Genomic DNA, 15499 nt, shown 5'->3' with positions numbered 1-15499 from the left:
CCATGAGGGTCGGATGGGTGGTCTAAATAATGGCCTCAGAGCTGCGCCTGCGCAGTCAGCGCCCTCGTCCACACCCGCAGACCGCTCTCCCAGTCCTGGGGAGACTGGGCGGTTTCCGGTGGTGGCTCCTCTTGTGACCCCGCCCCCAGGAGCAGATGCTGCGGTGTCAACAATGGCAACCGTGGCAGGGTACCCTTGAGAGTCATTTTTAGTAACAGCCACCGTTTAATCCTCGGTATGTGTTACCTCCCGAGATGGGGATGTTCCACGGGGAAACCTGGGCTCCAGGAGGTTAAGCAACCTGCTAATTAGTGCAGCCCGGAGATCGGAGCGAAAAAAAATGTCCGCTTCCAGGGCTCACTCAGTGGCTCAGGGCTTCTTGGGTGCAGATTCCTTGCCAGGTGGGGGCGGTCCTTTCCCCCCACTCCCACACCCCCGCGGGCCCACCCGCTTTGTCCCAGCACAGATCTGATCGCCTTCCGCAAGGCAACCCCGGGCCACTTCCCTTCAGCAGTCTTCCCAAGTCCGTATTCGAGGGCACCTGCACATTTGTCTGCCTTAGTCCTTCCCTCCCACGACTCCAGACCTCAGTTTCCTGATTAGCCAGAAAGGGAGGAGTTGGCTGCCAAGCATTTATAACCACACTGGGTTTTTTTGTTTTTTTGTTTGTTTTTGTTTTTTTAAATAAATCCCAAAATAAATAACTGCTTGGGATTTGAGGACACCCAGTACTGGAATCTGTTTCTTGGAAATGATTGCTATGTTCCAGTGCATCCCCGGAGAATGCCTCCCAGAGAACTCGTGGGCGGTTGCCTCAAGGAACAGCCTCTACCTGCAGAGAAAGCCAAGAAAATAGATTTACTTGCAATTAGAACCTGGATCATTGGCAGGAAGAGGCTGTTCACAGCCCTGTACAATGAGTACGGGGAACAGGAAGAGGATAAGTTACATCTAGGAGCATCTTACCACCAATTCTTTTCAATAGCTTTTTCTCCTCCGTATTTGCCAGTGTTTCTCACTAGGATGCTCTCAGCGTTATCTTGAGGAAGGAGGGGAAAGGCGGGGGAAGTTTCTGTCGCTGCAGGATATGAAGACCCCCCCCAAGCATCTAACATCTTGGTATTCCCTCCAGCATTTATTATGGAAACCAAAACACCACCTCTGCACCTTTCCTGACACCAGCTGGGGCGGTGCCACCCTCAGGTCCTACCCACCTCATATGAATCCTAAACAGAGTCCTGGGGAGACGTCTGTATCTGGGACAGCAGGGCGAGGTTGACCTTAAATTGCCTTGCGAGTCCATTTGGTTTCTATGTGGGCCAAATTAGCAACAGAAGTTCTCCCTGTGTTTTCACCTCTAATCAGTTGACAAGATTGGGAATGTATTTTTAAACATTCGTTAGGGAAGCCACAGAGCTTTCTCTCCCAGACATAGAACCATTTTGTTGACCAGAATCATTTTGTTGACCAGCATGGGGCAGCGGAGGCCCGGCCAGAGGAGAGTGAAATATTTTGATCCTTAGTTCAGGGGACTGACCTCGGGGAGGTGAGACCTTACAGCCAGGGCATCTGGGCAGGTAGAGTGAGGGCGACTGAGCTGGGGGACAGTGAGGGAAGGAAGAACACGGTGCAGGCTTGAACTGGGTCGGGTCCACCCTGACCCAGTTCAACACGAAGTGCTTTGGGGGTAGTGGCGTGCCAGAGCCCCGGGTACTGTCTGGGAGACCCCACCATACATGTCTCTTGCCAGCTGCATGTTCAGTACCATCACATTCTGGGCTTGAAATCAGGCGTAGGGGCAGTATTTACACCACGGGAATCAGCAAACACTGCAAATCAGGACTTGCCCTGATTTGTCTGTGGAGGCGCCCACAGCTTCCTTGCATGGTAGATACCACCTTCCTATGAGGAGGAAGTGCACCGTCTGCTGACCCCTGTGCTCGCCCCACTGCTAAACAAAGCCTGGTCCAGCCCTCCAAACCTGCCGCCAAACTGTATTGCTATTTAGCCAAACCAGTTCGCCTCCTAGAAAAGAAGGAGGGGGCTTGTTATGACAGGCGGGGAAGGAGCTTGCACTTAGATTTTGCACCGTCATCCATTTTTACTATCACCGCAAGCCCATTCTTTCCTGATTTTAAAATATTAGTTTCAGACGGTTTGGGGCGTTGGCTTATTTTTATTTCGTTTGATTGTCCTTCTAATCAGCTTTTCCATAAATTTGTTATTAAGAGTAGTATCTTTTCCTAAGCCTAAGACTAGACAGTGAAGAAAGATGGCTAGGAATATTTTGGAAAATAGGACAGAGTTGGGAGTTTGCCCAGAATTTAAAATTCACCACCAGTCAACTGCATTTGCATAATTAAGAGTTGCTGCTCCCATCCTGCTGGGTCTAATTGCATCCTGCCACGTGTGGAAAGCCACGTCACCTCGCTTATCTGGCTTTCCCAGATTGGAGATGGTCCTCCCCGTCAATCTGTTGACGTTTAGTCACCTTGGCAGATGAGAAAGTGACAGCTAAATTGCCAGGGGGCACAAGGTGCTGGAAGAAAGGAAACTAGAAACCGAGATTCACCAGGACTTCAAAAGGCAATGCCAGGGGAGGGTATAACTCAGTGATAGAGTGCTTGCGTAGAGAGCATGAGGTTCCGGATTCAATCCCCAGTACCAACGTTAAAATAAATAAAAATAAACAAATACGACCTAATCACCCCCCACCAAAAGGTAATGCAGTTACCAAATAATATTCATTTAAAAGATAGTCACAGTGTCTCTGCCAAGAACAGTTCTAGGCGCCAGAGAGACCACAGTGAACCAAAGAGGCAAGACCCAGCCAATAAACTAATAAGAAAATGCGAGAAGAGGTAAGTCGGAGGCGGCAAACCATGGCTGTAGAGCCAAAGCCGGCCCGTCACCTGTTTTTGTAAATAAAGTTTTATTGGCACACAGCTGCACCCCTCCACTCCTGTCTGTGGCTGGTTTCTAGATACACAGGTGGCAGTCACAGCAGAGAACACCTGGCCCTTTACAGAAAGGTGTGCCGCCCCCTGGTGTAAGTGCAGGGGATTCAAATAGGCTGAAATGACAGACGGTAGGGGTAGAGGGTGGAGGTGGCAGCTGCTGTCCACTGAGTGGTTGGGGGATGCCTCCCTGATGGTGACATTTAAACCAACACCCAAAGGCCGAGAAAGAGAAGCCAGCTGGAGGAAAGGTTGGTGGAGGGAGGAGTGAGTGAAAAGGGCCGGAGGCAGTAAAGAGTTGGTTGTGTTCTAGGAAATAGATGGGAAAGGAGGAAGGAGATGGGGTCAGCTGCAGAGTTTGGGCGTGGATGTCTGGGCAGAGAATGACGCCCAGGGAGATCTGATGAGAAAGAGACCTTGGGAAGGCGCTTGGGTTTTGGGCCACGTGTGTTCAGTGAGTGGGTTAGGTTTGAGGACTTACCCTCTGACTGCTCAGACCAAGAGACTGGATGGAAGGTGGTCTTGGTGGCCAGGCGAGGTCGGTCAGCAGCTTGGACCAGGCTCAGTTACTTTGTGAGTTTTGGGCAAGAATAGAAATAGAAGCTGACTTTCCTGTCTTACACAGGATTTAAAGATACACGGATTTAAAGTATACGCTTAAAGCTAACAGGGAATAGCATGTGTTCTAGGCTCCCACTGTCACAAACGCGGCTTCATCACCACCAGGCTCAGGTTTAGGATTCTAACTCCTTGAGGTTCACTGCTGCTCCCCCTCCTCGTCCCAGCTCTGGCTGTGGGCACACAAGAGGCCCACACCCACTCACCCCAGGCCTCACTGCTGTGCAGCCACATCCGCCAGCCTTGGTGGGGGGTGATGAAGGGGGGGACACAAGAGAACATTTCAAGGCATGAGCCAAGACCTAGGTAACACCCTAGTCCCAGCTTTCCACTCCCCGGGCAGTGTCACTGCACCTGCTCCGCTGGCCCAGCCCGTGAGGGCCTGACCAGCCTGGGCACAGGGGGTTCCTGGAGCTTCTGTTAAATATAGACCACAATGGACTTCTGGGCTCCCCGACTCCAAAGAAATCAGTGTTCTGCCACCTTCTGGAGCCCGCCGGGAGCACACCCAGTGCCTTCCTCTGCCCCTCTCCGCCTCAGAACCATAGTCTGCATTGGGGAGCACACGCTGCTTAGGCTGCTGGAAGCTGCCTTCGTGGGGACACTGGTCTGGGCCCGCCGCCCGCCCCTGCTGCGACATCTAGTGGTGAAAAGTGAAAATGCGCCACCCACCAGGAAAAGAGATTTCAGACCCTTGTCACAGACGTCTGTATCAAATTCAGTAGTGTCCAGATTCTCCTAGGTTCTCAGGGAGCATGAGGAGGGGTCATCCTCAAGGGCGAGGTTAGGTTTCCTTAGGAGAAGACTCGAGTATATTTTGCTTTTCCCTGCCTTGCCTTTCAAGATCATGGTGGATGCTGTCAGTCTTGATGGAGAGAGCAGTTTCCTGGCGCATCTTCCCAAAGGCAGGGTGAAGGGAGAATGAGGCGGTCCCAGCCCAGGCCAGCAGCTCCCGGGGGGAGGGAGAGGGGGTGTCAGGGACATGTGTGAAGGCCCCACGCAGAGCGGGACCGTGGGATGGCTTACAACCCTATACCCCATTCTTTGGCCTTTGAATCAATTTCTCACCTGCCCACCATTCATCTCCGCTTGGAAGGTGAGAATGTGTGTGTATGTGTGTTGCTGTGACCATCCAGAATCCAGGACGTTCTAAAAGTCAAGCTCTAAGTCCGATGAAGCAGTATTTTCATGGACAAAGACTTCTTGAAGGTGGTTATTATTTGAGAAACAGCCTGTGAGCAGGTAACAGATTCCGATGAAGGAACGATGCAGCCTCAACCCGCATTTCTGATAAAGAATTGAAGCCCTCTGCAGCCCCCCAATGACGTGGAGCCCGTTAACACGGGCCAGCAATCCAAGTCATTTGCTCAGGAGAAACAAGGTGCCAAAATGAGGTGCACCCTTTGTCTATGCAAATCCAGAGCAAGGGGACCCCTTGCCATCCTGCTTGCCTTGTTCGTAGCAATGACTTCTAAGTCGTACTTTAAATCAGGACCCTGCACTAACTGGGAAGTGTCTTCCAAGTGGGATGAACTGGAAGGGGCCCTCCTTGCACAGTCCCCTGCTTGTAACTCAGGCACGTCCCCGCTTTGAGGTGAGATTCTGCTCTCCCTGTGCAGCTCCCCGTTTATCCCCGGCCCCACCCCCTTTCCTCGCGGGGAGACCCGGGGTGAGTTCTGCCTCTGCCCTGGGCGAGTGCCTTGGCCTCTTTGAGCCTTGGTTTCTGCATCTGAAAGGGAGAACCGCCGCCCTGAGCACAGAGGCTTCTTTCAGGTTTAATAAGGAACATAAGAGAGCACAGTGTAAGCTGGAGGATAGACACGGGGAGCTCCTGCTGCAGACACGGGAAGTGCGTCTGTCTCAGCTCCTCTGGGTGTAATGAAAAAGAATTCATGACCCTTGTTAAGGACGGTCAGGTTGACTCTATCCAGGAGGTACTGCCGTGGGCCTGGTAGCAGAGGAGAGAGATGGGCTCCTTGTTGGAGAGCGACTGCAGCGCGGACAGTTACCGGGCTAGAGTGGAGGGCGTCGTCCTGGGGAGGGGAGGAGGAGCCGGCCTCGGGCTGCATGCCACAGCTCCAGCAGGCTGCTACCACAGAGCCGCTGGGAGTCTGGTGGGACATGTGAGGCTGGGATGGAGCCGGGGTGGATGATCGACGTGTAGACCTTGAGGTAGGTCTCTGGGTGCACAGGGCACTTTGCCAACACCATCCCTTTGGAAGCATTCATGTTATATTTGATGTCAGAGTGTTCACATGTCTGTGTCTCCCCAAGACTGTGGATCTGAAGCAGGTGTAGACCTTCCTGTTCCAGCTCCTGGGAGGTCCTCCATAAATGTCTGTGGCCGAGTGAATGAGCGAATCTGTGAATTATCCAGTGCTGGGGAGACGGCTGCTTCTCCCTGGGGGGCTGAGAAAGAAGCAAATGGAAAGGTTGTCACGTTCCCCAGGCCCCTCTCCGGTATTTAGCTCTGTACCTTGTGACTCCCTCCTTCTCATCATCTTGTACCTCACAGGGTCATAAAGGAACAAGATCCCACCGCCCCCAGAAGGAGCAGGTGCCCCTGGCCAATCTAACAGGCTGACCCCTGTTTCACTGTTAAATTGATCACTTTACAGGAATTGCTTCCCCCCTCCAATTCATTATCATCAAAATGCAACGGAAATCGGCAAATCCATAGAGACAGAGCACATTGGTGATGGCCAGTGGTCAGGCAGAGAGGGGAGCAGGAAGTGCCTGCTAATGGGTACCAAGTTCCCTTGTGGGGTGATGGAAATGCCCTGGGGCTAGATGGCGGTGGTGGTTGTACAGCAGTGTAAGTGTGCTAAAAGCCTCCCAGGGGGACACTTAAAAATGGTTAAAGTGGTGACTTGTATATTATGTGTATTTTTTTTAATGGAGGTACTGGGGGTTAAACCCACTACGCACACACTCTACCAACTGAGCCATACCCTCCCCACTGTGTGTGTACTGCACATGAAACGTTTTAAAATGCAGTGGGATCAGAACAAAATGTATCTGCCACATGGGTAAAGATCGCGGACTTCAAGTTATAAATGAAGTCCTGGGGATGTGATGTACAGCATGGCGACCAGAGTTAATGATACTGGGTACATTTGATGGTTGATAAGAGTAAATCGAAAAAGTTCTCATCACAAGGAAAAAAACCTTGTCACTGTGTGTGGTGATGGATGTGAACTAGACTTCCTGTGGTGATCGCTTCACAACATATACAAATAGAGAATCATTACACTGTACACCTGAAACTAATAAAATGTTACAGCTCTCTTACACCTCAGTTTTTTTTAACAGAGGTACTGGGGATTGAACCCAGGACCTCGTGCACCCTAAGCATGCGCTCTACACTGAGCTGTACCCGCCCCCACCCACTCCGCCCTACCTCAATCTTTTAAAAGGAAGAAAACTCGCAGACTGGAAGGCGGGGTCCTGGCCCCCGGGGATCGGGGGTGCGTTTTGCCCAGGGCCTGCCCCCCCTCACCTCCGTGATGACTGACAGGCCCTCTTCATTTGTGTTCAGGACACACACCGAGGACTCTTCATCCAGCAGCTGCGACCCACGCAGAACCTCCAGCCGAGAATCAAACTGAAGCTGTTCGGCCACTCGGCGTCTGGGAAGACCACGCTGGTGGAGTCTCTCAAGTGCGGGCTGCTGAGAAGCTTCTTCCGAAGACGCAGGCCCCGGCTCTCCTCCGCCAGCTCCACCCGGTTCCCGCCCTCGCCCCTGGCCTCCAAGCCCACAGGTAGGGGTCCCCCACAGCCCCCCGCCCTCGTCCCTGTCTCTCCACCAGGTGCTTCTCTCGTATCAAGTTCTGGGAGGGCTGGTGGCTTTGTTTGGGGCACTTGGCCCGAGGCTGATCGGTTCCCACCGCCTTGGTGGCTTCTGAGCATGACCCGTCTCAGCTCTTGGCCTTGTGTCCACTCCCCTTGGCTGGTAAGTGCACCCTGCCCCGCGGATAATGAGGAAAGGGCGTCACCAACATCACGATCCCCAATCACAAACATGCAGGATAGCACAATCGTGTCGTGTTCTGCTCGGGGACAGGGGCTCTGCCCTTGAAAACACGAAGAGCTTGGGCTGACACAGGTTCAAGGCTGCACAGACTGAATCTCAGGCCCCAGGATGGTCCTCCACCCTTGGAATGCCGCAGGCACATCCAGGAATGCGAGAATCTGGAACCATGAAGCTGAATTCACATGGCAGCCCATTCCTGCACCTCTCAAAGTTGGTTGATGGTTTTGAAAGGCTCCTTAGTGGTTTTCCAGTTGGTCCATCCACCCACCCTGTTGGGAAGGGGACTTTGCTGTCTTCCCTGACCCGCAGACGCGATCATCAGTGGGTTCCCACCCAGACCCGCAGGGTTGCCTGTCCCCCCCCCAGGGAGAAGCCCCTGCAGTGAACAGACGTCAGTTGTGCCATCTGGGGTGTCTTTCTTCCTGAAACCCCCCTTCAGAGTGAAGGAATTAGGTTTTTCAAAGATAAGAATAGAGACCTTCAGAGAATTTGCTAAACAACGTCAACGCTGAAGCTTTGGGCCTCAGACTCGCTTTCCATACATACTACAGAGCTGTCACATCTGTTCCCTAGGATGAAAACAAAAGCTTTAAAGTTCGTGGTTCCGTGTAGCTTCTCTCTGCATGAGGAAGGTGGTCTGGGCAGCATGAGTCAGGGGGTGAGGGACAGTGGGCTGAGAGCTACGTGCCCCCTTTCAACTTCATTCGTCTGAACACAGCAACAGAATTGAAACTTGGGTAAGAAATAATAACCAAAATGGATAGCTAATTCGAATGATTGCAATATTGTTAACACATATTGCTAATACGTACTGAGCACTACCTGTGTGCCAAAAACGTGTCGAAATGTAGTGTGTGTGACACCTCATTTAATCCACATGACAGCTTATTGGCATTTTTGCCACCGTTTACTGAGCCTTGAGGGGCCCAGTAGACCACCCCGGAGTCACACAGCTGCCAGTTCACAAAGTGTCTGGCTCCTGAGCTAGGGCTCATTAATGACACTTAAAACTGCGTCTGATTTGGGGTGTATCCATGCTCATGTTTTCCATTCTCCACTGTAATTTTCCTCAGTTTCAGGAAGTAAGATAGGTTCACACCTTCTCAGAAGCCAATAGTTTTTCAGATTCACTGATTAAGTTCAACTTCTGTGTCCACGTGGACCAGGCCAGTGTTCAAGGTTCAAAGTCCGCTTCTCCAGCAGTTCCTGGTGTCGCCCCTAGAGGGAGCGAACTCTCCTGTTGTGGATTCAGGTCACTCTGATCTGAATGGCTGTGTATGGTGGGGTGGGGGGGGGTGGAAACAGGTGGAATGACACTGTGTGTGTGTGTGGTAACAGAGACCGAGATCTATCCTGATCTGTGACCTGGAATTTTTAGTCCTCTTGGCTATAAATTTATACCCTAGGAGCCTATGGGCTAAACTGAACCAGCCACCCATCAAGTGACATACGGGTTCCCCAAGAGGGCGAAATCTTATCTGCTGCTCAGCCTCACCCCTCTGAAGCAATATCTCCATTCATCTTCCTTCTGGTCAATTTCCCATACCTGGAAGAAGCCGGAAATAGATCCTTGATAAAATGCAGCTCAGGATGGCCGGATTGTCAGCAGATCTCACTGTGTGTAAGAGCGTCCCTGAACCAGGGCTCAGTGAGACTTGGGTCATGGGGCTCAGTGACACCAGATTCTCTCGAGGACGATCTGGGCTCTGGCCCAAATAAGCCAGCCCGGCTGCAGTCAGCGCAGAGATGCGGTGGGTCTCCTGGGGAGGCTGTTACTCGTGTGTTCTCGGCCCCCTTTGTTCAGAGCTGCCTTCCCCGGCTGAACCCTCCGAGCTCTGTGTCCAGGTAACTCATTAGTGGAGCTGGGCTTCTCCAAAAGGACTGTTAGGAGATGAACACAGCTCTTCCTTATATGTCGTGCAGCTTAGTTCTTTAGACCCTTCCTGGTGACCTGTCATCTCTTGATGCTGGCTGTGCCCCCGGCAGAACCTTCTCTGGGAACTCACCCTTCTCTCAGGAGCACAGTTCTGCTCTCTGTGGTCACGTTCCTAGAAGAAAGTCCACTGCAGATGGTAACAAATGCCGAAAAGGCGCGCGAGAAGGTGAAGGGGACACCAAAAAGTTGTCCATCTGGAAAAGTCGCTGCTCCTCGGGGAGGCAAAAATAAAACCTACGGAGAAGCAGGGAAGTGTGGGAAGCCACGCGTGTGAGTCACAGAGTTTGTGCCGACCTGGGTTCCAGGTGCTGCACACACGTGGTCTCACCGGATTCTCACAGCTCTGTGCAGCTGGGTCATAACGCCATTTCGGAGGAAAGTACCTCGAGGCTCAGGGACGCATGGCGTTTCTGCCTAAGCAGAGGTCGGCAGCCTGGTAAGCTGCAGCGTTCTGTGTAACACGAGGGGGGGCAAGGAGAAAAATTGAATTAGCGCCCAGTGTCTGAAAATCAAGAAATCTCACCTTAAAAGTTAGATATTGGGCTTCTTGTGAAAAATTGGAAGCACTGGCCACACTGGACTCACATTCCTGCCTGGAGCGTGTTCGTGGAGGGGGAAGGGGGGGCTGCCCCATCAAGAGGGGCACATGCTCTGCACTTCACCTCATCACCACCCGGCCCCCTAACTCCAGGATCCCATAGGCCAGGAGAGAGAGCTCAGAGGCAGAATCTCCCACACTCGTGTCTGCAGTTTTGCCCTGTGACAGAAAAGACATTTCAAGTGTGCGCTGGAGTGTGTAACTACGGTAACCCCTAGTTCACCCCAGGCCTGGCTGGCCGAAGCCAGTGGCCTCCCAGAGGGCCTGGGCAAGGATGGACAAGCCATGTGGCCTCGTAGAGGCCCATGCTGCTTAATGTCCAGGTGGCCAGTGTGCTTCGAGGGGTGGGTAAAGTTTCTAGCCAGGCAGTCCCTGAAGTGACAAGATTCATCCACAGTTAATTCTAGGCCTGCCTGAGGCCAGGAAGAGCCGGGACGCTGTGTCTGCAGGCTCTGTAGCAGGCCCTCCTGCCCTGCCCGGTGCGGGGCAGGCTCACCCTGGGCAGAGGGAGTGCTGGCAGAGGCGGCAGCAAGCGGGGCTTGGACCCCGCCATCCTAGACCATGCAGTGCACCTGTCACTTCCCAGCCCTCACAAAACAGCATAAGGGGGTCCTCGGGAAAGCAGAGTGTGGCACAGATCTGGGGTGCCAGGAGGGCCACCTGGGGGACAGCCAGCTGGGGGAGGGCGGCAGGCTCTAGGGGGCCTCATGTGCTGGAGGGGAATCGACGGAGAGGTAGACATCCGAGAAAGGCAGCTCTGGGGTGTGGCCTCCAGAGAAGGAGGTCTGATCTGGAAACAGCAGCATTGTCACTTCACAGTAGCATGCCGAGTGGCCTGGTCCAGGCCAGAGCTCCGGACCCCCATGACCTCTGCTAGAACAGTTAGACCAATCCTTTCCCCATGGGGGATGCCCACATGGGCACATTTACACCACTCAGGCAACAGAAAGGTTGTTTGTGCCTTTAGAAACCTGCCCCTTTTGCATTTTCCCCTCCTGAAAACACTGGAGGCTAAAGGCCACCAGCCAGGAGACGGGACAGGGAGGGGTGGGTGACCTGGGTGCAGCTGCTCATGGCACGTGGCTGCCGTGCACACACCCACTTTGTGGCCGGCTGAGTGCCACAGCTGTTGAATTGCAGTAGAAGGGAAACCCCCAGTGCCATCGGAGGGGCCGGTGCCCAGGAAGAGCCCTGCAGGAGGCTGTTCCCTGCCCTCAGCAGAGAGGCGCCTTTGCAGGAAGTCTCTTCTGACCAGGGTGCAAAAGTGGCTCCTCCATCAGGACTTGCCACTTTTTACCACTAGGGGTCAGTAGTTAGCAAAATTGGTTTCCTTCTGTGATGTCAGTTCCCTGTGAAATTGTTATTTTAATAATATCGTATACGAACTCTTCCCTTACCTTTCATTCTCCCAACAAAAACTGTCAGCGAGGTGCAGGAATGCCTGTCATTTACCGAATCTGGTCTGCTCTCCCTCGGCAAGCACCAGCCCACAGTGCCGCTGAGACAAAGCTTATTCCCAACTGTGGTCGTCCCAGACACAGGTTTCGGGGCACGGGGAAATAGACAAACCCAGTCTGACGAAGTCCCATGGCTTTTGTCAGACTTGGATGAACAATCTGCAAAGAAATACACTGAAAGTTCGATCGTGTTGGCGTTGAAAATTGAGCCATTTTGTTTTCTTCGTTACATATCTGTTTGCCAAGTGGTCTACTTTTATAACCAGGGAATGTATGTATAAATAGGTCTTCCCATCTTCATGCCCTTCCTCCTTCCCTGGTACCTGACCCTACCCTTGAGCTCCGCGTTTCTCCTCCTGCCCTGCACCCTGCCTCCACTGCCCCTTGGAGATTCCCTTTGTCTGAAATCTTTGCTCTTTAAACAATAGTGACCTTTGTGTTTGGATCACCAATTTTAAAAGTTAGGTGGCCCATGTAAAATGATCATTTCTTTAGTACCTGGCAGTGTCTGTAGCTATTAAATGTGAACCAAAGGTTTTAACTGTGTAGTGTGATTCAGCGTACCAAGCCCCTCCCCAGAAGCACTTAACAGAGGCCCCGCCCCCGTCCACCCTGAGTCCTAGCCCTGGAGCAAAGAGGCCAGCTCTGCCTTCACAATGCTGTTGGGGGTCTTTTGGGAGAGCCAGGCAAGCTAACGAGCAGTCCGGACCCAGGATGCACAGGGCTGCTCCTGGCCCAGGGAACCCAAACCGCATTATTCAACTGACCCTCCCTCCCTCAAAGTTCTACCATTATTATTTATGTAATACTTTAAAAGCTGGTTCTTTATATTTACTAAAATACATAGGTTTGAAAATGAAATCGTTACTATCCTTATAATAAGTGGAAAACCAATACTGGTGCTGTAAATAACAATGAATACAATGAACATCAAATAATGTGATCAAAGTCTAGCTCTATACAGTTACCTACCCCTTTTTATTAAAAGGGAAGATTAGCAACGATTGAAGAGATGCTAAAGACTTGATGCCACAAATTGAGACTTGTTAAAAAAGAAAAAGATACAAATGAACTTATTTACAAAACAGAAACAGACTCACAAACATAGAAAATAAACTCATGGTTACCAGGGATTGGGGGGAAAGGGGGTCGGGGGATAAATTGGGAGTTTGAGATTTGCAAATGTTAACCACCATATATAAAAATAGATTAAAAAAACAGATTTTTCCTGTATAGCACAGGGAACTATATTCAATATCTCGTAGTAACCTATACTGAAAAGGAATATGAAAACGAATATATGTATGCATACATATGACTGAAACATTATGCTGTGCACCAGAAATTGACACATTGTAAACTGACTATACTTCAATTAAAAAGAAAAAAGTCAAAGGAACATACAAGAGACAGTGAAGCATCCAGAGGCTAGAAATAGAGGGGAGCCGTTACCTCCCTGGGGGCTGAAAAGACAGGGGGAAGAAATCTTGATCCTGAGAAAGCTGGAGCTCCAGGGGGGAAGCAGCTCAGGCGAGTCCAGAGTCAAGAGACACAGCTGGTATCAGAAAAGCAGCAGGAAGCGAGGAGGGAAAAAACATCTCGGCCTTCCTCTTCTCCCAGCCTCTCCAGTGCCTCCCTTTGGTGGACCCTAACCAGAGGCAAATGGCAAGTAAGGCTGGGAGATGAGTCCGTGGGGTCAGCCTCTCAGGGCACAGCAGCGCGGGAAAGGATACGGGAGATGGAGCGAACAGAAGGAGTTACGCAGCGTCGCTGGGAAGCAGTGCTGCCCTGCACGCGCGAGGGGCCCACGCACAGCCCGGCCTGAAGCGGGTGGGGCGGGGACGGAGCGGGCGCCGGAAAGGACAGGGCTGGGAGGGAGGGCAGCGGCGCGCCGCGCGGGCAGGGTCTGACCGGCTTGCTCTCTGGCCTGCAGTCTCCGTGAGCATCAACAACCTGTACCCGGGCTGCGAGAACGTGAGCGTCAGGAGCCGCAGCATGATGTTCGAGCCCGGCCTCACCAAGGGGATGCTGGAGGTGTTCGGGGCCCCCGCCCACCACCCGCACTGCTCCGCCGATGACCAGTCCACCAAGGCCATTGACATCCAGAACGCCTATCTGAACGGTACGGCCCACCCCACACGGGAAGGACTTCGAGTTTCCTTTTGCCTCGGTTTCCCCCGAGGGAGCCTTTGCCAGCAGGCATCCGTCATAGCCGCACAGAAGAGGGGCCAGCGCAGGGTGATATTGGGAGTGACCCTGGACTGAAGCGTGGCTGGTTAATACCCCCAAAAAGTAACACTAAACACCTTGGTGCCCCCAGCACCTGGCAAAACACCAGGCATACAGTAGATGCTTAATAATCAACTATTAAGTAAATTAATACATCTTATAAAGTGGTGCAAAACTTCTACTTGGATAGGAAGTCTCATAAAATACAGTCCCACTAGCAGTTTGATACACCCAAGTATGAAACCCAACTGCCACACCCCCGGAGCTCCCGGGCCCCCAGCTGAGCCCAAGACGCTGGAACCAGAAAGGGGAAATGGGGAGCATCTTCATGGCCCTTTTATACTCAACCCAGTGAAACACAGAATACTCACGGTGTTTTACCTAAAAGAGTGGTTCTTAAACTCCAGCGTACACCCAGATCCCTTGGAGGGCAGGTGAAAACACAGACGGCCGGGCGGCCCTCAAGCCTTGATTCAACCTGTCTGGGGAGTTTCCTGGTGATGCTGCTACCGCCCAGCCAGGGACCACACTTTGAGAGCCACTGGCCCCAGTGAAACAGAATTAAAGTCCAAGTGCATTTTGCTCTCTTCAAAGCGGAGTGTTCTCCCAGCTCCCGGGGAGCAAAGCTGGCCCTGCAGCACAGGGAGAGGAGAAGTGAGTCCTCAGCATCCCTGCCCTCACCCCGCCTCCTCCCCGGCCTCATCCCGTCCCACGTCTACCTGTCAGTGCTCCCCAGTGCTCCCCAGGCTCAGAAGGCCTATTTCCATGCTCCAGAACTATTCACACTAAGGTTTTAGCGGCCAGACTCAGAGGCGCATGCTCCCCAGAAGTGTCTGAGCTCTAAGAGGAAGCTCTAGGAAAGCCCTGTGGCTCTTCCAGTATGACTCCTGACTGCAGAATTTCTGGCACAGAATAAGCACCAAGGGGGAAAATTAGGGAAAGGGAGCCTGGAACCCTGTAGCAGAAGTGGTCCTGCGCATCTCCCCAGAGGCCGGTACGGGGGGGTGGTCACCGACCTGGTGGGATGTGGCACAGTAGAGGTGTCCATGTGTCTGGACGGTCACTAGGAGGTTCTGGGTGCCTAAGAACCTCACCCAGGGACAATTCTGGGAAAACCAGCCACACCCACAGCTCACAAACACACACACACACACACACACACTTCCTCCCCGGCCTGACCCTTCCGCCGCCTCCCCCAGCCTGAGTGGCCCCTTGGGCCCAGCTTCCTCACAGTTTTGCTCACATCCTCGTGTGCAGAACTGCCCATCAACTACTGCATCTCACACCTGTGCACACAGCCAGCTCCCGTCTGACCAACCTGAACAAGTTGCTCCCTCACCTGTAGAAGGTGAATTTAGTCACTGTTTAACCAAAATTCAGGTTACATTTCAGAGTTCATATACCACTGTTTGGGGGGGTGAAAAACAGTGTATGTAGACACATACACCTTCCCACGTATGCTTATAGGCATACACATGCATGTGTGGGTTGGGGGTGTGTGTGTGTGTGTGTGTACCACCCCAGGGTAGATGTGATAGAGATACAATAATAAAAGTGTTAAAGGGGGGAGGGGATAGCTCAGTGGTAGAGTGCGTGCTTAGCATGCACGAGGTCCTGGGTTCAGTCCCCAGTACCTCTGTTAAATAAAAAAAATTACAATAATAAATATAC

General features: G+C 52.4%; 1 protein-coding gene across 6 annotated transcripts in view; it reads left to right on the top strand.

Moving 5' to 3' along the window:
• DAPK1 (death associated protein kinase 1) overlaps positions 1 to 15499 on the top strand; it is a 179868-nt gene that overhangs the window by 150960 nt on the left and 13409 nt on the right. For all 6 annotated transcript variants that reach the window (XM_072959179.1, XM_072959178.1, XM_072959180.1 and 3 more), the window contains exons 20-21: positions 7114 to 7336; positions 13533 to 13721. In XM_072959179.1, coding sequence (XP_072815280.1) covers positions 7114 to 7336; positions 13533 to 13721 — 412 coding nt within the window. The remainder of the gene's footprint in view (positions 1 to 7113; positions 7337 to 13532; positions 13722 to 15499) is intronic.

This window comes from Vicugna pacos, chromosome 4 (genome assembly GCF_048564905.1).
Source record: "Vicugna pacos chromosome 4, VicPac4, whole genome shotgun sequence".
NCBI lineage: Eukaryota > Metazoa > Chordata > Mammalia > Artiodactyla > Camelidae > Vicugna > Vicugna pacos.
Note: the sequence above shows the minus strand (reverse complement) of the source record. Positions and strands in the feature narration are given on the sequence as shown.